The sequence below is a fragment of the Prenolepis imparis genome, unplaced genomic scaffold (assembly GCF_030444845.1).
Source record: "Prenolepis imparis isolate NDT839.2.m4 unplaced genomic scaffold, iyPreImpa1.0 SCAF_12, whole genome shotgun sequence".
NCBI lineage: Eukaryota > Metazoa > Arthropoda > Insecta > Hymenoptera > Formicidae > Prenolepis > Prenolepis imparis.
The window spans coordinates 8,731,997-8,757,969 of NW_028141170.1; the positions used below are offsets into that span (position 1 = coordinate 8,731,997).

Genomic DNA, 25,973 nt, shown 5'->3' on the forward strand with positions numbered 1-25,973 from the left:
TATAATATTATTATGTCGCGCGAGAAATAATAATTATCTGAATAATCCTAATCGCCCGCGTGTTCGACGCCCTCGATCGACGATTCTCTCGTCCTTCCGTTTTCGTTTCCTTGTATTTTCCAGTGCATATGTGTTGTCCCTGCCTTCTCTCTTGACAAGTTTTTTGAATAATCGTTACGGAATAAACCCTTTCCATAAATTTCATGCATAAATATATTACGAGTCGAATACAAATTTTGGGGAAACGAGTAGAGTGTTTAACGTGAAGTATGCTACGTGAATATGGATTTTTAAATTTAAATTTGTTGCCGCATAGTTGCATTACTGCGCATGCACATGGATTTTTCTCGATTTTTCACTCATAACCCGAGTGGCGGCGCTAAAACTTGCGTGTCACCTGTCACTTTCTTTTCAAGTACGACCTATTTTCGGCCGTTTAGGTCGGACTTTTATATTCCAAGTGCCATTAAATATAAGGAAAAAGAAGAAGAAACTGTACTATTATTAGAACCTGTTGCACTTGTATCGTTCGTAAGTTTATATATATAAATATATGTACAAATTGTTAATTTTTTCTTATCGAGGTCAAATTCCATATTTTTAATGATATTTCAATATTCTCCGCTTGTAACATATTAAATATTAATTATCGCAAAGTCATGTTCATTCAGATAGTCAAGTTTATCAAGAACAGATTTTGTTAGTTAACTATTACTAAATTATAAAGAATATACTTTTTATAACTAACCAAAACTGTGAATTATATTTATTTCGTTATATTTTATTATAATTTTTTCAATTTTATATTAATTTTATATATATATATAATTTATTTATTTATTTAGCACATTATATATTAAAAACTTAAAGTCAAAAAAGAATAAATGCATTTTATTTAGTTTTTTTACTTTTGTTTTTATTCTTTCTCTAGAAAAAATATTTAATTTTGCTCAAAACATGACTTTAAAGTTATATTACGATTTACTTTCACAACCATCGAGAGCACTATACATATTTCTTAAAATATGTGATATACCCTTTGAGCAGAAGATTGTAAGCTTGAAAAATCTCGAACAATATACTACAGAGTTTGAACAGATTAATCCATTCAAGAAAGTTCCTGTCATAGAGCACAATGGTTTCAAACTTACCGAGAGGTATTATTTCTTTTTTCTAAAAAATAATAAATATGAAATTTTGTATTTTAACTGTTCTAATTATCAAATATAAATCGGTAAATTTATATTCTTAGTGTTCTAATTATCTTCAACTGTCCTTTAGTGTAGGGATTGCGCGATACATATGTAGAGAATTTAAAGTGGATGATTACTGGTATCCGTCTGATTCAAAAGATCAAGCAAAAGTTGATGAATATCTCGAATGGCAACATCTCAATACAAGATTACATTGTGCATCATATTTCTTATTAAAAGTAATGTATTATCACATTTGCATACCTTCTTTCTGCTGCATAAAAATATCTAAAGATTCTTTTTGTTCTATTCTTTTATTTTAGTTCCTTAATCCACTTATGCAAAATAAACCACCAAAACCAGAAAAAGTGGCTGAATTTGAAACACGTATGAGTGATTGTCTTGACATTATCGAAAATGTATGGCTAAAAGATAAGAAATTCTTAGTTGGAAACACAATCAGTATTGCTGACATATTTTGTGCTTGTGAACTGGAGCAACCACGTAAGTTATATACATTTATTTGCATCCCCTCGTAGACGTTATAAGGCATTATAGTTTGATTATATTTTAATGACAAGAAATTCTTTTTATAGGTATGGCTGGTTATGATCCGAAAAAGGGGAGACCAAGTCTGACTGCTTGGATGGAAAACGTTATTGAAGCAACAAGTCCACACTATCAAGAAGCTCATAAGTTTTTAAATAAAATTGCTGAAACCGGACCACGTCAAAGCTTCAATTTTAAGCTTTAATTTTAAAGACGTAACAATCATATACATGTTTTAATCGACAAATGGTGAACATTATACTTTTGAGGTAAAAATGGGCTATATATATAATAGTTTAATACTTTTTCTTTTTTGTTAATATTTTTATATTTGTTGAATAAAGGTTTGTACGTGTTATATTATATTATATTATATTAAGAAATAAGTAATTTTTACATGTCACTTGTTTTTCATTCATATATTTGCATCCATTTAAACAAATGTGGTGCTGCAATTTCTTTACAAATTTTTATAAAAGTATAAAAACTTGATTATAGTTTTACATATATAACAATTAGAAAGCATTGAAACAATCATATGCTAGGCTTAAAGAGATACACGACTTTTTTAAAATATATATTCTTGAAAATAATAAGAATAAATATAATTTTACTAGCTCTTCTCTCTTGATGGCACACCATATATTTCCAATAATGATTTGATTTATTTTTCAAATTACTGACTTTTAGCAGTAAATCTGATTTCTCATTATAGCCACATTAGATTACGACGTCGAAAGTTAAGGAAATTATGTAAATCTTTATCTTATGCTATACATCAAAATAAATTTTAATTTTTTCACAAATCACATTATTGGTGCTTAATAGTATAAGCTGATAAAATATGTAAAAACCAATTAATTTTTTATATACATCGCAAAGAAAAAAAAATCATTCTTGCTTCGACTTATGCTCTAATGTGGCTACAACGCAAGAGATTCTCTAGGAATCTTAATAAAACAAGATTCCAAACAAGTCACTATGACTATATAAGGTACATGAGAGGTAGCACGTTCGTAATATCCGTTACAACACATAATATTTATATACATTGACGCGCATATATACTTTTTGTATTATATAATTATTGCACAATACATATGCCATTTATCATTTAATAGTAAGAAACAGTGTGCTGAACTCTTCTCTTTCTTTCTCTCTCTTTCTCTTTGTATGTTCATAATTTACAAAACAAAACATTAAACTGTGCATAAAGCACCATAAAATTACAATAAGCGTTTGTATTACAGGCACACTTTATCACATTTGTGGTGTAAAATCTGATGCGATTGCAAGAGACAGAACAGAATACTCTCTCTTGCATTCGTTATAATATTTATAATACTCTGACTAGAGAGGTACATAAGTTATCGGTGAAAATATGCAAATATCGAAACAGTAATACATCCGTTCACACATTTCTTAGTTAGTTGTCTTGGCTATTTGAATATTATTCATTTGATACCTTTTAATATTAATTTAATATTGAAATTTATATTAAAATTATCTTTTAATATTAATTTAATATTAAAATTTATATTAAAATTATCTTTTAATATTAATTTAATATTAAAATTTAATTTGATATTAATTTATTTACAAAACGTCGATTTTTCCATAGTTTCAGACAAGTTTTTTCAGCTTAGGCATTCTCTTGGGGCATTTCTCCACGTGAATGCTCCAGTGACGAGTTTGGCATCTCTCGTCGCAGTAGAAGGCCGCCTCGCAGCCCAGGCACTTGAACATGGAACCGGTTAGACCGCAATTAGAGCATTCCAGGTTGCTCGTGGTCTCTAGAGTGCGGTTCACCTTTCCCAGATGCGGCGTCTCGCAGTTACGACTCTCTTTCCTCGCGGATTCCTTGACAGCCAACCCACTGTTGGACGTCAAGACCGGGGTGGATTTGTACGTGGTCGACGTGGGCACCGAAGACGTCGATTCCTGCACTGCGTTGTCACCGAAGATGGCCGAGGATGGCTGAGGATAAGAGACATCGTCCGTCTTCACGTAAGGTAATCGCTCCAAAATTAGATTCTGTAGCTGACGATAACCACCGTTGTTCAGCCGCGAGTCCATGTTAACGCCCGCCACGGATTGCACCGGCTCTTGCGGCAGACGCTCGCGATTCGCCGTCAGCCTATTCGTCGCCATCAACTGCGAAGATTCGTTGTCCATAACGCCGGATACCATTTCCGCGTCGGCTCTACTATATGGTGGCAGGACGGTGCTGCGTTGTCGCCCGAAGGAGGCAGCCGCGACGACCGCGGCTGCCGCCGCCGCGGCGACGACGTCCGGGATCATCCTGTTCCTGCCGCATTGAGCGTTGTTCGCGGTAGGGTAACCGGTCAGGGCGGTACGCGCCAAGGTACCGTGCTGCGCCGTAGCTGCGGCCAATGGAGGAGGTGGTGGTAGTAAGAGCGATGGCAGACAAGCCGATGGGGTGCCGTTCTGCACCCCGGTGGCGGCTGTGGCCGTCCTCAGTCGATGATCATAGTCCAAGCCAGCGGCAGCGGCGGCGGCAGCCGCATGTTGATAACCGCCCGCGGACAACGAACCGGGATACTTGAGAAGATCCGTAGCGGCGTAGTGGCGAGTCGCCGCGTCCTGGATGTGCGCGGGGAAACGCTTGTCGAGATGCTGCATCTGGCGGAGCGGAGAGGCGGGATGCTGCGGGTCCTGCAACGGACCTAGTGGATACGGACCGCTTATCGACGATGCAGTGGGATGCAGACGCGAGTGATAAGAGTAGTCGCCGTAGGGACATATCGCTGAGTGGTAACCGAAAGCCGCGCTGCCGTAAGGATCAATCTGATAAAAGATAAATGAATAAATGATATATATTTCTCGTAAGCGAAATCCTTTGAGATCAACTGATTAATATGGTAAAATGTTCAATTGATTTGTAGATAATTGCTCTTGGTAGATCATTCAATTGATGTGATTAATGTTTTTCTGAGAAATTATCGTTTCTTACCGCGTAATTAGGTGGATAGAACTGGGTAACCGAGATGGGAGGACAGATACCCGGCCTCACTGCAGGCGCGGCCGACGATGCTGCTGCGTACAATTGTTGCTGACGTTGCTGATGCTGTTGACGTTGCCATCTTTCCGTGTTCCATTGCGGTGCTACGTTGACTATATTGTTTCGTGTCGCGTTACTCGGCGCGCTTGTACGGATCTTTTGTGTCTCCAGTCCGGGAATCTGCATATAGAAGCAAGCAGAATTTCGCGATAATCTTATTATTGAAGAAAGGTAATTACGTTTTATATTTTTAAAATGTACTCACACGAGCAGCTTCCGCTGTCGATGCGGTTGGTAAGGTAACTCCAGATTGTAATTTAGACTTTGATTTGGTAGCCTGCTTCTTTGACATTCGCGCAACCCAATTGCCCAATGTAGGAAATTGTTCCGTCATGATGCGGCTTCCCTCGTTTCGCTGATTCTTAGTTTCCTGAATGACTTTGCTGTTGCAGCTGTTAGGCAGGCTGATATGCGTGAAAAAAACGCACGTGTTAAATTTGTATTATATATATAAAAAATATTATATATATTATTATATACAATATTAATTATTATATATGATATTATATATAATATTATATTGTTACACACATTAATAGTATATCTTTAAAAAATTGTATTAGTATAAATCAAATTTTTCATTATATATTATATATTTTATAATATATGAAATCATACTTACACGACACATTGTTGATTTGAACTGCTAACAGTAGATCCAGATTGAGGGAATCCCAAAGACATTGTTGGATCTAATGCCACAGATTGATTCATGCTTGATGTCATCATCTAGAAGCATGTTAAATATGTTTGAAATTCTTAAAATTATTTTTCTAAGATGATCCAAGCTTTTGCAATAAAAAAAATAAATAGATAATTGATAATAATATAATATATAGATCAATTAATCATTTGTTAATTGCTCTAGTTAAATTATTATGTGCATTAATTCGTAGAGATTTAACGAAAGAAAGTATGACACCAAGAAAGAGAAGCTTAAAAAATGACAATACAAATTAATCTCAAGAAATTGCACTAATTACACATAACATATTTATTTTATTTTTCATCTAGACATGCAATTTTTGAATTTTAGTATTTGATGACAATTTATATTTGACTATTTAATAATTTTAAATAGAAGAAAAAAAGAGATGAATATATATGTATAACTATATCTCATAATATATATAATAATATTATAATATATATAATAATATTATAATTTATAATATACTTTATATATTATATATAATATATTTATAATATAATTTATAATATATATAATATTTTATATAGTTTACCTTCTGTGCATCCCTCGAATTCTGTATGACGCCCGTAAAAACAACGTTGTCTCGCGCGACGGACGAGCCGTAATAATTTGATTGCAGCTGCAAGATGTTAGTCACATTGGCGGTGGGTACTTGCGGTCGTCCGGTTGCTATCGTTGACGCAGCATCCTGTGTAGCAGTGACCGCGTTCACGACCGCTTTACCCTCGCTATTGATCCCTTCCTCCGAATCGTAGCTTCCATATTCCGTGGTCTTTCTAGCTTCCTCGACAATAGGCGGACTAGACGACGATAGAGCCTCGTTCGATCTCTGATCCGGTTCCTGTTTCTCGCAAGCAATCTGTTTGCTCGCGGTGGTTTCCAAAATCTGCGTTACGTCATCGAGATGTCCAATTTGAGCGGCCGGTCCTTCTTTCGTGTCTCTCACGTCGCTTCCATCTATCTCGAGATCCATCGTTGAACCTATAAGAAAGTTGTCCGAAGATATCGGCGGTGTCGCTCGTCGATGAACGTCGACGAACGACGTTTTGGTATCCTCTGCGATCTTCCCCTTGATTTCTGGACTCTTCAGCTTCGGTGAGGCCTCCTCTCCATCCCACTCTGCCGTACTGCTTCCCGCGCCTTCGAACTCCGATGATGAAACTGGAGATGCAATTGCCGGTGTTGCTGTATTATCGCAAATCGTTGGATTCATCATGGTATTCATCTTCACGTCTTTCTCGAGCGTCGAACTCGACGAGCTCTCGTCTGCGTGCCAGCTCTTAGCGGTAGATTTAAGATTTTGCTTCAGACATTCCAGAGCAGTTGGCTGAATCGCGATGTAAACTCTGGGTAGCACTGGTGGACTGTCTCTCATCGCATCCGGCGATTTACCTCTCTCGTAGTCGATAGGGGAGCGAGGCGACAGCTTCGGCGGCTCCGGGGAAGGAGACGGGGAAACACCGCTTCTCGATACTCCGTTTACCTTTTCAACATAGACATCGATCATCAGTAGAAATGACATTGTGAAATAATCGGTAAGTTAAATTTTTATTTATCGAGAACAGATTTCGATTTGACAGGCCTCTTTGACAAACAGAAAAAAATAATTTTGTTCAAAAAAAGCACTACTATCAATGTCAACCTGTTTACCTGCGCGATGTCACTGTCGACGATTTTCTCTGAAATCGAACGCTCGTCCAGCTCATAGTCGAGATCGACGACGATGTCGTCGTCGGCCGTCGACGGTATGGAAGCGGACAGTTTACACAACAGCTTGGAGATGTTCTCGATCTGCTTCTCGTAGCAATTCATCATCTGGCGCAGCCTGGTGCTATGTTGCGGACTCGTGTCGGCTGCGTTATCGCACTCGGCCATCTCGCGTGACAGCTCCAGTGCTTTTCCGCGCAATTCCCGCAGCTTCTGACGCAGCCGGTTGCGACGATACTTGATCTTGTAGCCGTCGCTCTTCGGCGAGGATCGCCGACCCTTGTCCCGCGTCGACGATTCGCCAAGCTCCTCCTTCTCCGAGATCACGCTGCTCCAGAAGGAAGTGGCGGAATACCCGAACGGCGACTCCGGACGTGGCGTGGCCCCGGTGACGATGCGATAGTTGGACTCATTCTCCGACTTCCTAGCGTTCATCTCGACGTTGCGGTATTCGTTGGTGGTGCTCGCTGAAAATAAAAAATCAAATAATAAGGTAAATATAAAGAAAACCATTTAAGCATCTTAATATATCTGCGCGCGAATAAAAAATTATTTTTATTGTTTAATTAAATTATATTAATTAAATTAATACAAATTGATATAATTAATTAAATTAATATAAATTAATACAAATTAATATAATTAATTAAATTAATATAAATTAATACAAATTAATTAAATTAATTAAATTAAAAACCCTTCTGTCAATATATGAATGGATACCCGAGTACCCATACATTGATGAAAAGATGAAAAATTATGCATTGACAGAAGGGTTAATTTAAATTTCGAAAAATTTGCCAATTATTTTCGCAAAGAATTTATAAAGCTAAATAATTTTCTTGAAATAATTGATAGAGCGTACCTTCGCGCACGATTTTTTTTAATCTTAAAGGCGGCACGACTTTATTACAGATTTCCTTGGTCTTCTCTCCCTCCGGCTCCGTCGTTGATACCACGACCGATGACGAATATCTCTTAGCATCCCACAATCTTATCACCACGTGCTGCTGCGCTCTCTTCTCTCCTTTGTCGATCAAATTACTCGAACAGCTTTTGGAGTACTCTTTCAAAATATTCTTGACCCGTTCGTCCTGTACGTGACTGGCGTCCACTTCGTGGGATTTCCTCCGCTTCTTCACGTCTTTGGTAAGTTCTTTCTCGTATTCTCTGTCTCTATCCTCGCCATTTTTCTTCTTAACGTTATTGATCTCTTTCGTAATCTGTAAATGTGACAATCGTCGCTAAATGATATTTACAATGTCAACGTATAATTGAAACAGACAGTTATCGATCGACTCTAATCTTTAATTTCAATCCACGAGCAAATTGCTTGCTTATATGAAGTGAACTATAATAGATGTAAAACAAATATAAAAAAAAACAAAGTATTGAATCAATATCATTACACACAAAACAATCGTTTCCTGATCTAATCCGTCCCGGGGGAAAAAAGCTAAAAGCAGCTCGATCTTCAAATTCGATCTACCTGCACGGCATTAGTCGGAATACGCGACAGAACGTAGTCCGAGCGATCGATCGCGAGCATCATTCCGCTTCCATCCTGCTGGGCGAAAGGAGGGAATTCGTCGTTCAGATCGTTGGACATCAACATCGAGGACGATATGTCCGACTGCACCTCGACGACGTCGACGAGATTCGACACCTGAGACTTCGATAGTTTGAGAATCGGCGAGCGCGACGTCTTCCGCGACGTGACAAGCGACGCCGCCGACCTCGTCGGCGTCGGCGGTGCCGGACGGATCGGCAGGGAGCGATTAGGCTGCACGGGGATCACGCAAGGGCCGCGATCCCTCAGGGCGGTCGCCAGGCTACCGCCTGTCCCGCCGCGTTGGAGCCTGCTGGAACTGTCGGCTATCATGATGCGAGGTTCTGGAAAAAAGAAACTTGGAGTTAGTTTTTTTTTTTCTACGTGATGGAAAGAAATCCCGGACGAAAAATTGTCCAGGAGAAAAACAGATTTAAAATTTTATTCGTCATACATATATGCGAGATATTTTCCATGCGCGACGTGGAAGATTCCCCATAAGAAAGAACTTCGCACCAAATATATAGGATTTTAGTTTTCGGTGAAATTGGTTGTTTTTTTTTTTTCATATGTTGTAGCTTATGACTTGCTGAAGAAAAGATGTAATAGACTAAATATTGGATAGTTACTGATGAGTTACAGCCAATCAAACAACTCGTAAAGTCCTAATTTTTCGTGTTTAACTGGCTGTAAATCAGTAACCATCTATTATTTAGCTTTGAGCCTATTACATTTTTTATTCAGCAGGACATAAGTTACAACATATGAAAAATAACAACCAATTCCATCGAAAGCCAAAATCCTATGTATTTGGTGCGGGGTCCTCTTCGAGCAATATTTAATTAAAAAATGATACGATTGATACAATAACATCGAACAAAGCGATGTTGAAAAAGACTAGAAGAAATAGATTTGAAGACCGATTTATACACCTACGGCTGTTTCATTTCCGAAGATATCATTTTTTATGCAACTGTTTGTTTTTACATGTGACGTACATCATATGACTACTCTAAAAAAAATATTAGACATCAAGATTAGTAAAGATTGACAGGGGGGGGGGGGGGAGGTGTTAATTGCGTGCGACGATACACCGCTTTTGCTCATACATTTGCTTATCACATTCTCACCCGCCATCTCCGAGCTCTCTTCCTCGGTGTCGCCGAATCGCTTCAGGATCGTCTGCTTCCAGGTGGTCTGCTTCGACTCCTCGCTGGTCAGATCGACGAGAATCGGAGTCTTCTCGTGTTCCTCCGTCGTGGAAGCCTCGTAATAATCCAGATGTTCCGGCAGTTCTTCGTCCTGATGATGATGATCCTCTTCCTCTTCTTCCGTCTTGCGTATCTTTGCGGCGGCGCAATCTTGCTGCTGCCGCAACTGACACTCCGCGCAATCCTTGCACGTGGAGCAGACGCCATCAGCTGACTCCTCGGGTTCCGTCGAGCTGGAGATCCGCGAACAGGTCGATCTCTCTTCATTACTCGCGTCGCAGAGAAGCTCGACGATGTCGCAGGCGACGACGTTGGAGTCGTTGACGACGGTGGACTCGAATCGGGATAGATTCCTCTCGGGAACGTCATTATTAGACTCCCCGTGTGACTTTTTGCCGCGGAATATCGTGACTCTGGGCCAACGAGATGATCGCGTGGACGATTGATGATCGGATTTTTCCCTCGACGATGCTTTCTTCCTTCGGGGCTTCAACGCGACGTCCGAATGTTGATCGTGCGATCGCATTTTTCTTTTCTTTCTTTTTTTTTTTTTTTTTTTTTAGATAGAATTGAGCGACATGAGGAGGAATTTTTGGGACGTCTGATAAGTGGAATCTCGCCCGAATAATTTCGTATTCCAGTTGCGTTTAAAAGCATTCATAGTACGAATAATTCATCCCCTTCTCTCCTTTCGATTCGCGGGAAACACTGTATAATAATTACGGCTGAAAGGAGGGAGAGAGAGCGCTAATTAAGTATTAAAGAGCCAACGGTATACTTTATCAGTTTCGGTCGACGAAGTTGAACAAAGTCTCGCGACACGCGGGCGGCACAAAATAATACTATATGTTGAAGACAGGAGAGAGACGGGGTTGCACTCGCGAAAGGGATGGCAATAATTGCAAAGCTTCGTGCACTACATGTCAACCGATGTGTTTCTACACGATGGTTTTTTTTCTTTTCTTTTTTTTTCGTCAAAGTTTCTCCTCCTCTATCGATTCTCATCGATCGTTCCTCGTACGCATTTTGCATCGGAGAGTGTCCTTGTGTGCGATACACACGAAAAAGGGAGAAATTACGTTTCGCACGCGATGTATCCCCTTGTTCCACCTTCCCATTCTGTCTCTTTCTTTTTCTTGTCCGAGCACACACGCACTTTTCCTTTTTTTTTCACTTGCACGGAAATTCACGAGTTAGGAAGAAGTTGAGAGTACAAACCCCTCGAAGAGCAATCGCAAATATCGAAAAAAAAGGGACCCTGCATTGTAAAAAAAACTTTGCGCACGCATGCATGTATATGAAATGTGTGTAATTGCTTTATATTCACCTTATATAAGCTCGCGCAATTAGGTCGTGAATATAATTGTTAAATGATAGGATAATCAACACTTAAGCGAAATTACTGACGGCAAGTGGGGAAAAAAAACGAGTTCACCGAATTTTAAGTTACAAAATACAATACTATTTTTAGACAGTCTATATGTTGAGTGGCTTATCATAATTACTCATACAACAATTTATTACGCATAAAACAATTGCACGTTAATCACAATTAAAGATCATTTTATTTAATTTTGCTCTCTCCCCCTCTATGGCAAAATTTGTAAAATTAAAATTAATAATAATGTTACCGATCATGAAGATCTTGTTCATACATTTCATCGATCTTACGCTGTCGTGTACGTCAGTTTTGATAACGAGAAAAGCATGGATGCAAATTATCTTTCGAGGTAAATATCGAGAGTAATTATTTATTATCGAAGTATATTCATATGTATATCCAGTCGCTAAACGAATATCGGTGAAACAATGCGTAGTTGTATTATCAAGACGTCGTAAAAATCGGCAAATGACATTTCCTTCGATTAATCGATCGAATTACCACTATTACGTTAATGTAATTTTTACACACACATATTAGATCACGAAACGACGAAGCTCGCGAACAGAAGATCTCTTCGTTATCACTTTCTATGTTCTATCTTCGTTGCTTTCGATCTTTAGCACCGACGAGTTAATGTATACTCCACACCGAATCTTGCGTCACCGTATCACCAGGAATCACATGTCATCACCACCCATCCTGAAGACCACCAACCCCGCGATAAAGCGATAAAAGAAGAACGAGACCTCACACTTTGCCTCTTCTCTTGCTCCCTTCTTTCTTTCTTTTTTTTTTTTTTTTTTTTTTAGGATGCGTTAATGAAGCGTTTCCTCCTTCTTATCTCCTCTTTTTTTTTTAAATTTTAATGTTTATCTAACTAAACTTTAAGAAATGATCGTAGGCAACGCGGTATCTCGAGGAACATCAAGTCTGTCCTCCGAAACTTTTGCGAAAAACGGAACGCGTTCCCTTCTCCTCGACATCGCGATGAACGTCATCTTCCTCGGCGGAGAAGAAGAAACGATATACCCGCGAGAGGATGATACCTCGGACGTGTCACAAAGTTGCAATGTGGACTGTCATGCGAAGAAGCGGGCCGGCCGTAGCGGGGGGACGAGATAGAGAATAGCATGTGCGTGTTGCGTTTTTCCCCCCTCTTTATTTAACACCACACGCGTGACGACTGGCTCCCTTTCAGGAGCCCTTCGAGACAAGACAACAGGCGTATTTCAATTGGCCGTTCAGGACGCGCATCCTCCGGCGCAGACAGGCGGAAGGACGAAGAGAAGGGACGACAGGTCGCGAGTCGATGTCACGTTGATGTCTCCTGGTGTAATTTTCTTTTTTTTTCTTTTTTTTTTATTACGCGCCTCGAGGAATTTTTCTTCCCTTATTTAGAGGAGGAGGGACCGAAGGGGTTTAAGGTTCTCCAAGGAAATTTGACAATGCTTCGATTCCGTGGAGAACGGCACATTCCTCTCCTTATTCTTGTCTCTCTCCGCTAAGGTCCGCAAGAACGAGCGGCGTTCGATATCTAAATGCCTCGACTGTAAAACATGTTAAGCAACATTGCGAGCACCATGAGAGCCGTGCTAATGCTTCACTTATCTGCAGTTTTATGCGGTTGTACGACCGTTCAAGGATTAACGATAAGTCCGTGATGATAAAAAAAAGTAGAGACCAAGCGCCGTCGTAAAACTTGGCGCGTCAAGTGTTCTTCATTTTTTTTAATTCATATTTTTCTACAGGTATATCGACGCGATGTCATAAATTAGATTCCGAAGATTCACACATCCTCCGGAGAAACGGGATAAAATTATTTAAGAGAGAGAGCCGCATGAACGCGTTGATAAATAGAACTATACTTTTTTTTATAGATCTTCGTTGTTCAACGAGCCTTGCAAACAAGCGTGAAACTCGTTTGTGTTGTAACAACGCCGTTTCCAAGTCGTAAGGAAAGTCATTTCGACATTGTTGCGAAAATATGCAATTTCTATGGCGTTTCTCCGCAAGTCGAGGGAACTTCTGAACGTCTATCGTCTATCAATACGAAGGGGATGAACGCGAATGCACCCTTTGCGAATAATGTTAATACGACACGCGTATAACGACAGGTGAACAGAGAAAGAGAGAAGGAGAACAAAACCCTTTCGAAGGGAGAAAGAAGCTATTTCATAATTTACGTCCCTTTCCTCCCTCCTTACACTTACGCATACCCTGGGTCGTAGTTCTGCACGTTATATAAGTCCGCTTAGAGAGTATACAACATTGTACCACCCCACCTGGCATCTGCGAGAGAGTGTCGTTTCTTGCCACTTTCCCGCGAATGTAATACATATACGTATGCAGTTCCCGAAGGAGGATCTGGTCTTTACGATCGCATGCGCTCATAAGGAATGCGCAGAGGGACTTACTTATACTGGAGAACATAGGGCATATATTATGTATATACGGCATATGATGCTTTATATTGAAATATTAACCCACTTCCGCCTTGAAATAGAGAAATATATATAATCAATTTTTTATATATATAATATATAATATTATATATAAAATAATAATTTATATATAATATATAATATATAATAAATTATAATAAAATAATAATATATTATAATAATTATAAAAAAAATTAAAATTAAAAATTAAAATTGAATTTATATATATAATATAGATTTTCAATTTTTTAATTAATTAATTTATGGGGAAGGGGGATGCGATAGCAAAAGAAATATCTTCTTCGAAGGGGGTCTTTGTTGTGACAACGACAATGACGTTGTATATGTGCGGCGATGTGGACGAACGCTATGTCTATAGATAGATCTTTACGTGCACCTTCGCTTCTCGTTCGCGGTATCTACGTCCGGGTATATAAGGGTCATCGACATCCCTCCTTGGCGAATATCGACGAAATCCGGATGACGAGAAATCGGTCGGCGCGAGGAAAATTGTCGGTTCGCGACTCGCGCGAGACTTTTCCGAGAAGCTTTCCATCGCGGTGATAATCTATATCTGCGCTTCTAGTATAGTGTGCGCTTAACGCAAAAGCGATCCTATCGATTGAATGGAAAAAAAAAGTTTTGCAGAGAGAAACCTGATAATAGAGAAAGTCGACGAAATGTCGCGATCTTTCGCGTTGATACTCGTCCCTGAATTCTTTTGCGATGGCAAGTGTCAAATATATATCCAGCGAATATACGAACAATAAGGCAGATCAGATACATGTACATTTTTTTCTATAAAATTTTTTGCAAATATATATATTGTCTTATTATATATTATATACTTTACTTTTTGGCTCGTTTAATAAAACAAGAGCAATTAGAGCTAAAATTATATCAATTATACTTAAACAGATCGTATATAATATATGTATAATAATATATATTATTATCTATTTAAGAGTATATAATTGGTATAAGTTTAGCTCTAATTGCTCTTGTTTTATTGAATGAGCTGAAAAGTAAAGTGTATATTTCGCAAACGTTGTTAAATATAGACCGAGAAATTAAATGTTTCGATGAAAATATCGAGAAAATTATTCAATATATCTTATAAATAAAAAAAGAATATATATATTTATATGTACTCACTTGATAGACAAAGGAGCTCCAGAATATTCTATCATTTCTTAACGATGATGACAGTCAGATCATTATCTCGCGCCCACATCATCCGTCCTTCTGACAGATAGATCTATGCTAGAAGATCGACGAGTCCCATCCAGATGTATCCGTGGCACCTCCGTTGTTTACTTTCGCGTTTATTATACAAACTGCATATTATCGGAAGATTCACTTATGGTCCAACGTAAACGCATTCACTTAAATAATCTCATTCACCAACGCGTTCGTGATTAAAAAAAAATTATAAATTTTAATATTTGCACAAATGAAACAAAAATGAAGCTGCAAGATGCTTCGATATTTATACTCTATTCGTTGTGTCATCGAAAATTATCCGGAAGAGAGATAACGTTTCTCTTCCTCCTATTTTATCTATGAGTCGAGAAACGCGAATAAGTGCAAACGTCATCGATAATCAATCCATCAATCGTGCGTCGCGTTTTATTTGTGAGTCGTCTCTTGCAGCGGGGTCTCTAATTTATATCGTGTAATTTCACGTCTAGGGACGACGCGACAGAACAGACCGCGATGCGCCAGAGCCGGTGTGTCGCACGCGAGTGCGATCGCCGCGTCTCGTGGTACACATAGTACCGCCACGTGGTATAGCCACGGGGTCGTTACCGTCGACGGGGGGTTCGCTTCGTCGTTAGTAGCTCTCTCGCGGATCAACGACGACAGCGGGGGGCAACGACGATGACCTGCGCCACGACGATGTCGCCAATCGCCAGTCCGCGGCCACGCGCCGGATGGCCACGTTGAGAGATCTTGAGATGCAGATTTACATGAAAAATATTCATAATTTAAAATCCAATATGAAAACACATTCATAAAATAAAAAATATTTTGACAGATATAAATATTATATAGATACATAAACATATTAGATATTATATAGATAAAAAAATATTCATAATGCAAAACACATTAGAAAAAATATTCATATATACATATAGATAAAAAAATACTTATAATGCAAAGTACAATATAAAAAAATATTCATATAATAAAAAATATTCATAAAATAAAAAATATTCATATGACAAATAGAAATATTATATACAAAAATATTAGATTCGTATTATGGATAAAAATTATTTATAATGCAAAATACAATGTAGAAAAATATTCATAAAATAAAAAATATTCATATTTCTATAGATAAAAATATTATATATATTATAAATATTCACACACATATAGATAAAAAATATTTGCAATGCAAAATATAAAAAAATATTTATAATGCAATATATATAATATATAAAAAAAATATTTATAAAATATATATATATATATATATATAAAATATTCATATTACAGATAGAAATATTTTATGTACATTGAAAATATTGGATTCGTATTATGGATAAAGAAATATTCATAATGTGAAATACAATACATAATAGATGTCAAAATGATATAAGTTAGATTGATTAGATATGTAAATAGGATACACCATTAAATTCTCATATATTTTAGGGGGAAATGTTATGTGGGCTTTTATGCATAAAAGATGATTTTTCTGTGAGTTAGACTAGTACCTCCCTTTCCTCTCTTTTGTTCAAGACTAAACTTTAGGCTAAATTTAACTTACATAAAGCATGTTCTTAGATGCGGCGATCGATTATCTTTTATTTCTTGAATTTTGTCATTCGAAGACTTTTAACTACTTGCTCAGAGAAGCTTTATCTCTACCTATTGATCGGATAATTATTGTTCACAAAGTTAATGTGTCCCAGTTCCGTGTTATTAGACTTGAGCTATTCTACAGACTGCATTAGTAATTCTCGTACGATATGACGAAACTATATACGAGAAGAAAAGAAAAAAAAAGGAAGACGGAGAAGATGACGATATAAAGGATAAAAAAAGTGATGATTCACGTTGATGAGGAATAAATTATACATGCGAAAGGAATAGAGTATATGGCTCGAGTCTAGGCATGAATTACGTTCTCATGGCAACTGATGGCGAAGGTCAAGTGTAGGGGTGAGACTAGCAAGGGGACACGATATGAGACAAATGGGGGTTGCAATATTGGATACTGCAATATAGCGATTTTAATAAACATTCACCTTTTACTCGCAAGTGCATCAAAAATATACATATAAATGTATCTTATTGAGATATCAATAAATATATAATATATATATTATGTCCCTAGCTTCTCTATCTTTCGGTCGCGTCGATCAATCGCTTGCGTTTCTTAAAAAAAATAAAATAATAATAATAATAGGCGTGTTCAAATAACGCGAGTTACATCTCTTTTTTCTTATCCGCCTTATCTAGCTAGCCATTGCGTGGCCTTCGCTTAATTTTGCTCACGCGATAAGCGTATACGCATATATACGTATCGATAAATGTAATTTCACGTTTTGTGCCCGCAAAGAGTTTCCCTTTTTTTACTTCTTCCCCTTCGTCCTTGTCATTTGCATGTGTCACGCGAACCATCCTTATTCTATGAGTCAGATAGACTACGCACATTTTATATGCTCCTTCCTTGCATAATTTATACGTATTTGCGATTCGTAAAAAAAGTTTGTATACATCTCTTTTTTTGTATGTCGTAAGGAATATATTACTTATAATACTCCTGGCAAAGTTGACAAAAAAAAAAAAAAAAAAAAAAAAACAGATCCCTCATGAATATTTCTCCATCTCTTCTTCTTAGACCTAGCGCTGACTTTCATCGCTCATTTGCGAGATTATCACTCTTTCATTCGTGCTAAAACGAAACACGATCCTAAGTAACACGATCGGCCACCTGTATCCCTTGGCATAATTCCTCCTATCGAACAAACAAAGGAACGGTTGCTCGTTGGCAAACAGTCAACGACGGTCTCGTCGCGATCATCGGTTCCTATCGGGTTACCTCAGGGTTTTCTCGTTTCGCTACCGGTGTCAAGGGTCATCGTCAAGCGCAGAAGAAACGCTGCGTGTGAAAATACCTAAAATTCCAGCGACATATCGTTCAAAGACATCAACAATCAGCTGACGATCCTGATGAAGAATTGTCTCGCGGCTGTTGTTATTTGATTGACATTTTTCCCCCCCGAAAATCGATCACAACATGTCAACCAAGATCGCGGTACGAAAGACGGGATCTGGAAATTTCGAGTACCAGGGCGATTCTAAATTTCCACCGGGTGTGTACACGATCCATCCACCCTCGGTATGCGATCATATCCTCGATGACAAACCGATTCATTTAAGAAGTAACGTGTTTGAAGGAAAAGAGGTAATACACACAGTCTATCGATCATGTAAAGCGAAACGCAGGTTTCCACACAATATACTATACTCTCGTTCTCTAATTGTATTAAATTATATTAAACAAAAACATTTTATATATAATTTATATATTTTATATATATATATATTTTTTTAAATATATTTTAATTTATAGCTTGACTTTAATAGAGGAATATATTATATATTTCTCTATATTAAAATCGAGCTGCAAATTAAAATATATCAGAATATAAAAATATATTAAAATATATTAAAATAATGCATACTAAACGATTGATTGAACCTGACAGGTTGGAAAGATAAGGGGCAAAACCGGCTCGAGAAAGTATCTGATACCTTCGAAGGTACCTATAGTCTATCCAAAGATCATGACGAAGAAGGAGTACGAGGACCTGAAGGAACGCAGTAGCGCTATCACAAAGGAAGAGAAGCTAGCGATCGCTGAAGCTGCGGAAAAGGAGAAGGAGAGATTGACGAAGGAGAGCATCGAGCGAAAGGAGAAGATCCGCAGGATGGACACGAAGAAGGGCCGCGAGAAGGACCCGAGGACGAAGGAAATCGAGGAAGAGGCGAGAAGACGAACAATGCACGTCCTCGAACGTGCGTACAACATGCGGATGGAACAAGAGGAGGCGATACAGAAGTGCAATCGGCTTATCTTGGAGACCAAATGCCGGGCTATTCGCGACGCCCAAGTAAATTCGTCGATACTACGATCAAAAAGACTATGATATGATGATATATCTCTCTGTAATATCTAAAATTTTCGTACATTTAGCTGTCCATTTGTAGATCGCGGAGAAAAAGCTGATAGAACGGGAGCTTCGCGAGGAGGAGAAGCGGCTGAACGATATGATGGAAAATGAGAGGAGATGGGCGATAAAAGAGGAATTACGAAAAGAGCAGGAGGAGACGGCCAATAGGCTGCAATTCGCCAAGTTTCTAAAGGAGCAAATCGTGGAGAATGAAGAACAACGGATCCTCGAGTTCGAGAGGAAGCAGGAGGAAAGTCGGCTCATCAATTTAAATAACATCGCGTGGCAACAAGACGAGATCGAGAAGCTGCACAACAAAGAGACCGAGAATCTTAAAGTGCGACAGGAACTTGCGGAGGGAAACGAACAATTGAAACACTTTAAAGCTATGGAACAAGAGGAGAATAAAATTATTGATCTAAGGTACATTAATTTTGAAAGATTTTATATATTTTTGTGGAACGTTATTTTAAAAATATTCCCCTCTTTTAATCCCTTTTTTTTATTGTGAAAAGATACATTCTGTTTTTCAGGATACAAAACTATCATCGACTGAAGGAGGAACGAGAGGCTAAAAAGGTGGAGGAGCAGAAATTGGAAAAATTAAAGAAAGAACGAGAGAAAGCCAGAGTGGGGACGCAAACTATGCAAGCGCACGAATTTCAGGTATTTAATACCCAATTTGTGAAAAGCTTGCGATATATTCTCGACGATGTACGAGTGATATCAAAGTTTTATCAGACGCGCGGGGGTTTCGCACGCTATATATAAATAATTCTGTAAAATGCACATATGCAATGGAAAATCATGAATTTTCCTCATAATAATTTGCGCGATATATCATCATATCCTATCGCGTATACATACATATATCGCTCTATATACTTCTATAATTACCTTCGTACATCCTTCTGTTTCAACTACCTGTTGTCAAGGGTCAATATATCCATGAGCGCCACGTCAGACCTCGGTATCGACAATACATGCTTTCTTTCTTTTCGAAACTTCGTTCCGTGGTTTTTCATCCCGCGTATAATTATTTCTTAATTTAAAGTTAAGTATTATATGTTATTCTGCTGAAAGATTAATATTTGTTAATGAAATATTGAATCTTTTTTTGTAAAACATTTCTGATAACGCTTTTGTATGTTATATCATGCATTTTTTCCAATTAATGTTTTAAAATACATATATATTTAATAAAAAAAATATATAATAAAATATATACATTTTATATACAGTTATATATAATAATGTTGACTTGGCAAATCATGGCGACTAATTTCCAGGCACAAATTGACGAAATTAATGCGGCGCGAGTTCAGGAAGAAGTAGAACGAGAATGGAGACAAAAAGAAAAGGAAGAAGCGTTGAAGAGAGTGGAGGGTCAAAGGATTCTTCAGAGAGAGCGAGAGGAACAAATAAATAATAAACGAATAATGCAAGCTATCGAGATCGAGCGAAATAGGCGGGAATTCGAGAAAGTCGTACGCGTGCAACGAGCAGCTTTTTGCAGAGAAAAGAAGGAACTCGAGCAGAAACAACAACAGACTTTAATCCATCGCAGTGAAATATTAAAGCAGGTTCGCACTAATCATTTGCGTGAAAAAAAATTTTCGTGTATTGGTATACAGTAATATTATATATTATGTATGTATTATCGATTGGACAGGTGAATGAGAAGGAACGAGAACGTATCGCTGAGCGACAAAAGATGTTTGAAGAAGGTCTAACGATCCGCGCAGAGACTGCGATGCGGAAAAAGAAATTGCAAGACGCAATGGAACGGAAGTGCCAAGAAATGAGGGAGAACAAAGTACCGGATATTTACATTAATGAAGTAAAACGAATGATCGAAAATATTCAATGAATTATTCCATCAGGATGCTTATTGGAAGCGAATACGAACATCTTTAAGCCCAAGTTTTAAAGATGTAGAAATCACTTTTCGATTTTATTATATACATAATACAAAACTACAAATATGATTATGCAAGGAATAAATTATATGAAAATAAAAAATCCCTATTGAAAGTTCTAGTCTGTGCTAGAGCGAAATTTTTTACATAAATAATAATATATATTAGCGTCAAGATGATTGATATATCTTCGATATCTAATAAAAGAGTTTATTTTGGAAACAAAATCTCTTATTAAATAAGATGTACGTTCAAAGAAAAGACTGCGAAAGAATCGAAAAGAAACGTAGACGATGCCTATAAACGGAGATATCGCCTATTTCTAATTTTCAACTTTTAGCTCTATAACATCACTTCCATATCGTTAATACGTTCGGATCGCGCTCAATGATATCTTCGATTTGCGCGGTTGATTGACCCGTGCTACAGCATATTTCATCGAGGCTATACGTGCTTGTAAAATACTTATAGATTGGATTGTTTTTTGCTTCTTCGCTATTAGATGCGCCAGGAGCAAGTACTGGATACTATAGAACAAGTCAATTTATGTACCGCTATAGCATGTACCACTATATGCAGTACAAATATATATGTGTGTAAACTACTCACATTATATACTCTCCTAATAAGCCCCTCAATCAGACCAAATTGTACCAGTCTCCTCTCATTTATTCTCAAATTTTGTGGATTAAGACGTTGACACAAATCCTTCATAGTGACGCCATAAGTCATACTTGAGTACATACGGTATATATCCCTAAAAGATGCAGGTTGCCTAGCTAGATAAGAAAAAAAGCAACCTATATATTTTATTGCACATTTAAAATAACATTGTAATAACGTTATAAAACATTGCTCACGTGATTTAGAAGCATATGCTATACATCTCTCCTGTAATTTTAGATCATCTCCCAATTGCCTTAATTTCGGAGTTACAGCATAAACGTTACTATATTGAAATATTGGAATCAGAGTTACAACTCCATAATATCTGCAAAAATTCGAATGTAACAATTCTGTCTTTTGCAACAATTATTCGAAAAACTGTACTCTTTGAATATTTCTTACACAAGATTTTGTACGCAGCTTTTAACTAAATTATTTTCTACGTCAGCTGCAGCTGCTATACGTGACACATGATTAAAGCCATCAATGTAAGGCAGCACTTGCTGCGTAGTCAGATCCCATTGATCATGTTGAAATGAATCTTTATCCACCAAAAATATCGGTACTTGATGATCAAGAACTGGTTTGGGCTCGGGTGCTAATTTTACTACTTTCAAATGAGATGTCATTGTTCCTTCTACCAAAATATTACATAAATAAAATCTATCATATATAAAATGTACAATAACATAATATTTTCTATTAAAGTAATATTGAAGTAAGTTATTTACCAGTCAATGTACACATTTTGTGCAGATTTAAATCCTGCATGACTTGTGCAAGCATTTCTGCTAACCTAGTTTTATCATCAGATGTAGATAAGAAGCAATTTTCTATTTCCAAAGCCATCTGATTATATAAAATTTATAACACATATATTGATGTATTTCTCGAATATATTAAAAAAGTATAGAGAACATTATAAAAAATCGTTACCAAAAAATCTGACATTTTCTTAACCACTGGTTCATAATGAACAGTGCGAGCATTTGCGTCGCAGACAAAACACAAGTTGAAGTAAAATGCATTTCTTGCGTACTTCTTATCATCAATCTTGACAGGAAATCCTAAAATTTTATAGTCCTTTAATGTGCTACAAAAAGAGTTTTTAGATATTATATTAGACAAGAATTGAATAAATTTTTTTCGCACAATTAATTTTATAACTATAACTTCTTAAACTTACATTGTTATGGTACTTCTTTGTAATTGTGCCTTAGGTATAATGTAAACGCTGACGTTATCAAAAATGTCCTTGGATATAAAATTATCAGGTACCTGTAAGAGATAATGTAATCAATTTTATATAAATATAAAGGGGAGAGTATCAGTTTATAAGTTATGTTTTCTTTACCTGGCATGTAATTTTAGGTCCAGCTATGTGATGAAATTCAGCAAAGAATATACATCTGATCGGACCCTCTTGTCCTTTCTCCTCAACATTTTGCGAGGTAGATGCCATTATTTTCTTGCTTATTATCGTAAAATTATTTTGATCAATTTGTCGTTTACTTCTCACTTGCTCCGTATATATATTATTTAAATATTTCAAACCGACAGGGACAAGATTGATGGAATTCTAGGGAAAACTGATAATAGAGACCTCGCGCGGTGACAATGCGAAGCTTCTTTTTAGTAAAGTTGCCAACTCAGAGAAATAAAATTCCTGTCTTTATATAAAAAATATACATAGATGTGTAGCTGACTAATAAATTCATGGATGTAGGATAAGAAGAGAGAGAAAATTATAACAAGAAAGAGTAAGTGAGACAGAGAGCACCGTGATTGGTTACATACCTCGCTCGCGCATGTGCAGTTCATTTTCATACACGCAGAAATTGCCAGAGTTGCGCTACTGTATATACTGTTTATACTGTGCCACAAGATCGAGAAAAAGATGACAACATAATCGCAACTTTCAAAATTCCCTAGAGAGTGTTCGTCTAGCTTCGAGTTGCGCTACTATATATACTGTATATACTGTGCCATAAGATCGAGAAAAAGATGACAACATAATCGCAACTTTCAAAATTCCCTAGAGAGTGTTCGTCTAGCTTCGAGTTGCGCTACTATATATACTGTATATACTGTGCCATAAGATCGAGAAAAAGATGACAACATAATCGCGATTTTAAAAATTCCCTAGAGAGTCTTCGTCTAGCTCTTTTTCCCATCGACATAAAGTTGACAGCTGTAAAATGGAAAAAACACGTGCTTTTAGCATAAGTTTATATATTAAATAAATTTATATATTTTAAAAAGAGAATATATATATATATAAAAAAGAATTATATATATAAAATAAATTTATAAAATAAAATAAGAAAACAATTCTTGTTACAAGCACGAACGTGAGTTTCATATAATCCAGTTTCATTTTCGAAATAATAGATAAAGCATTTTGTGTGATTAAATATGAATACATGTAACCTTTATGTATCTAATAATTAATAATTTCAGTGTCTTTTTACATTGATTTTGTCAAGATGACTAAAAGGAAGCTTGACGAGAACGAGACTACTTTAGAGGATGCTGAAATTAAGATAGTTGCTTCTCGTTTTAAATCAGACACTGGCGAAGTTCTACCTGGTGGTCTGATAGAGTTGCCAGTCAACGTTACTGTAAATAAATTACAAGATATTTGCAATGCGCTGCTGCAGCAAGAGGAATCTTTGCCTCTGGCCTTTTATGTGAATAATGTAGAGGTCACAGATACATTGGAGAAATTTCTAGGCGAAGACTTTAACATTAGTGAAGATGTTGTAGAAATTGTGTATCAACCACAAGCGGTATTCAAAGTCAGAGCTGTCACGAGATGTACCGGGTCTTTAGAAGGTTGTTAATAATAATTTTACATAGCTATATTTAATTATTGGTATATTTAAAAATATGACAAAATATTTTATAAACTTTTCATTAGGACACAAAGAAGCTGTTATATCTGTTGCTTTTTCACCGGATGGCAAGCATTTATCCAGTGGTTCTGGTGATACAACAGTAAGATTCTGGGATATTCACACACAAACACCTCACTATACTTGTGAGGGACATAAACATTGGGTCTTGTGTATTTCTTGGTCGCCCTGTGGTTCTAAACTTGCTTCTGCATGCAAAAATGGATCAATTTATTTATGGGATCCTCACACTGGCAAACAAATGGGTAAACATAAATTATATTTAATTGGTCAAACTTTTCATCTCTTAGAGAAAAAAAAAATTTTTTTTTTTTTATTTATACAGGAAAAGCTATGATAGGACACAAGATGTGGGTGACATCCTTATGCTGGGAGCCCTATCATAAGAATCCAGAATGCCTATATTTAGCTAGTGCATCCAAGGATGGCGACATACGAATTTGGGACACAAAGAGGGCACAAACTTGTCGTGTTTTGTCTGGTCATACAAAAAGTGTGACTTGCGTCAAATGGGGTGGTAGTGGTCTAATTTATTCCGCCTCTCAAGATAGAACTATCAAAGTGTGGAGAGCACAGGATGTATGTATCTCAGTAATAGAAATTAGCTAATATATAACTTTATTTAGAAAATGTTAAATTAATTCCAGGGTATATTATGTAGAACTTTGGAAGGCCATGCTCATTGGGTGAACACTTTAGCTTTGAATGTTGATTATGTGCTTAGGACTGGTCCTATGCAATTGGGATCAATTGCAAACAATCCATTGGAATATGCAAAAAATCAATATGAATCAGTAGGTGAAGAGAAACTTGTGTCTGGATCTGACGATTTCACATTGTTCTTGTGGAAGCCAGAGAAAGAGAAGAAACCTATTGGTACGTTGTATCTCAAAATATAATTAAATCAATATTGTGGAAGAAAGTATCGCTGAAATATTTTTCTTTCAGCAAGGATGACGGGTCACCAGCAACTTATCAACGATGTTAAATTTGCGCCAAATGGTCGTATAATTGCATCTGCGTCCTTCGACAAGTCTATCAAATTGTGGGAATCTAATACCGGGACATATATCGCCTCGTTAAGAGGTCACGTTCAGGCGGTTTATTCAGTGGCGTGGAGCGCCGATTCTCGTCTGCTGGTTAGCGGCAGTGCGGATTCAACTTTGAAGGGTAAATATATCAAATAGTATCAGGCATAGAAAAACATTTAACAATTGAAGCATAATTGGAAATAATATTCTATATTACATCCTTTTTTTTACAGTTTGGAGCATGAAAACTAAAAAGTTAAGCCAAGATTTACCTGGTCATGCGGATGAGATTTATGCTGTCGATTGGTCACCAGACGGTCTACGAGTCGCTTCAGGTGGAAAAGACAAAGTGTTGCGATTGTGGCAAAATTAAATTAACATGAATTAAACTAATTTATAAAAAATTTATAACATTCATG

The 25,973-nt window shown here is 37.0% G+C and overlaps 5 protein-coding genes across 8 annotated transcripts; 3 read left to right on the forward strand and 2 right to left on the reverse strand.

Moving 5' to 3' along the window:
- Positions 1–8: 8 nt before the first annotated feature.
- On the forward strand, positions 9–2,100 carry LOC145943873 (glutathione S-transferase theta-1). 2 transcript variants are annotated; one of them, XM_083051768.1, is made up of 5 exons: positions 9–531; positions 1,048–1,157; positions 1,282–1,432; positions 1,517–1,697; positions 1,790–2,100. In XM_083051768.1, the coding sequence occupies exons 1-5, from the start codon at positions 331–333 to the stop codon at positions 1,945–1,947; spliced, it is 801 nt and encodes a 266-aa protein (XP_082907894.1). In that variant the 5' UTR covers positions 9–330; the 3' UTR covers positions 1,948–2,100. The 2 variants fall into 2 exon arrangements, with proteins under 2 accessions (XP_082907894.1, XP_082907895.1); XM_083051769.1 differs by having other exon boundaries at positions 14–531; positions 932–1,157; positions 1,790–2,011.
- A 47-nt stretch (positions 2,101–2,147) lies between these two features.
- On the reverse strand, positions 2,148–17,130 carry LOC145943868 (uncharacterized). Of its 2 annotated transcripts, XM_083051760.1 has the most exons (10): positions 16,611–17,130; positions 14,984–15,780; positions 8,733–9,136; positions 8,109–8,466; positions 7,187–7,710; positions 6,069–7,019; positions 5,447–5,553; positions 5,030–5,228; positions 4,717–4,944; positions 2,148–4,550 (listed from the first exon to the last, which is right to left on the reverse strand). In XM_083051760.1, exons 3-10 carry the CDS (start codon positions 9,123–9,125, stop codon positions 3,366–3,368), a joined length of 3,945 nt encoding a protein of 1,314 aa, XP_082907886.1. In that variant the 5' UTR covers positions 9,126–9,136; positions 14,984–15,780; positions 16,611–17,130; the 3' UTR covers positions 2,148–3,365. The 2 variants fall into 2 exon arrangements, with proteins under 2 accessions (XP_082907886.1, XP_082907885.1); XM_083051759.1 differs by lacking the exons at positions 14,984–15,780; positions 16,611–17,130 and adding an exon at positions 9,923–12,290.
- Positions 17,131–17,729: 599 nt separating this feature from the next.
- Positions 17,730–21,044, forward strand: LOC145943869 (cilia- and flagella-associated protein 45). The gene is made up of 6 exons (XM_083051761.1): positions 17,730–18,254; positions 18,559–18,963; positions 19,061–19,446; positions 19,557–19,689; positions 20,313–20,606; positions 20,696–21,044. The coding sequence occupies exons 1-6, from the start codon at positions 18,087–18,089 to the stop codon at positions 20,891–20,893; spliced, it is 1,584 nt and encodes a 527-aa protein (XP_082907887.1). The 5' UTR covers positions 17,730–18,086; the 3' UTR covers positions 20,894–21,044.
- Positions 19,684–23,176, reverse strand: Nprl2 (Nitrogen permease regulator-like 2). Of its 2 annotated transcripts, none has more exons than XM_083051767.1 (8): positions 22,963–23,176; positions 22,795–22,886; positions 22,545–22,701; positions 22,340–22,457; positions 22,011–22,245; positions 21,803–21,933; positions 21,552–21,721; positions 19,684–20,096 (listed from the first exon to the last, which is right to left on the reverse strand). In XM_083051767.1, exons 1-8 carry the CDS (start codon positions 23,068–23,070, stop codon positions 20,085–20,087), a joined length of 1,023 nt encoding a protein of 340 aa, XP_082907893.1. In that variant the 5' UTR covers positions 23,071–23,176; the 3' UTR covers positions 19,684–20,084. The 2 variants fall into 2 exon arrangements, with proteins under 2 accessions (XP_082907893.1, XP_082907892.1); XM_083051766.1 differs by lacking the exon at positions 19,684–20,096 and adding an exon at positions 21,094–21,469.
- Positions 23,177–23,797: 621 nt separating this feature from the next.
- Positions 23,798–25,965, forward strand: Nle (notchless protein homolog 1). The gene is made up of 7 exons (XM_083051435.1): positions 23,798–23,959; positions 24,069–24,443; positions 24,529–24,768; positions 24,849–25,102; positions 25,171–25,399; positions 25,472–25,693; positions 25,788–25,965. The coding sequence occupies exons 2-7, from the start codon at positions 24,095–24,097 to the stop codon at positions 25,925–25,927; spliced, it is 1,434 nt and encodes a 477-aa protein (XP_082907561.1). The 5' UTR covers positions 23,798–23,959; positions 24,069–24,094; the 3' UTR covers positions 25,928–25,965.
- The last annotated feature ends 8 nt before the right edge of the window (positions 25,966–25,973 follow it).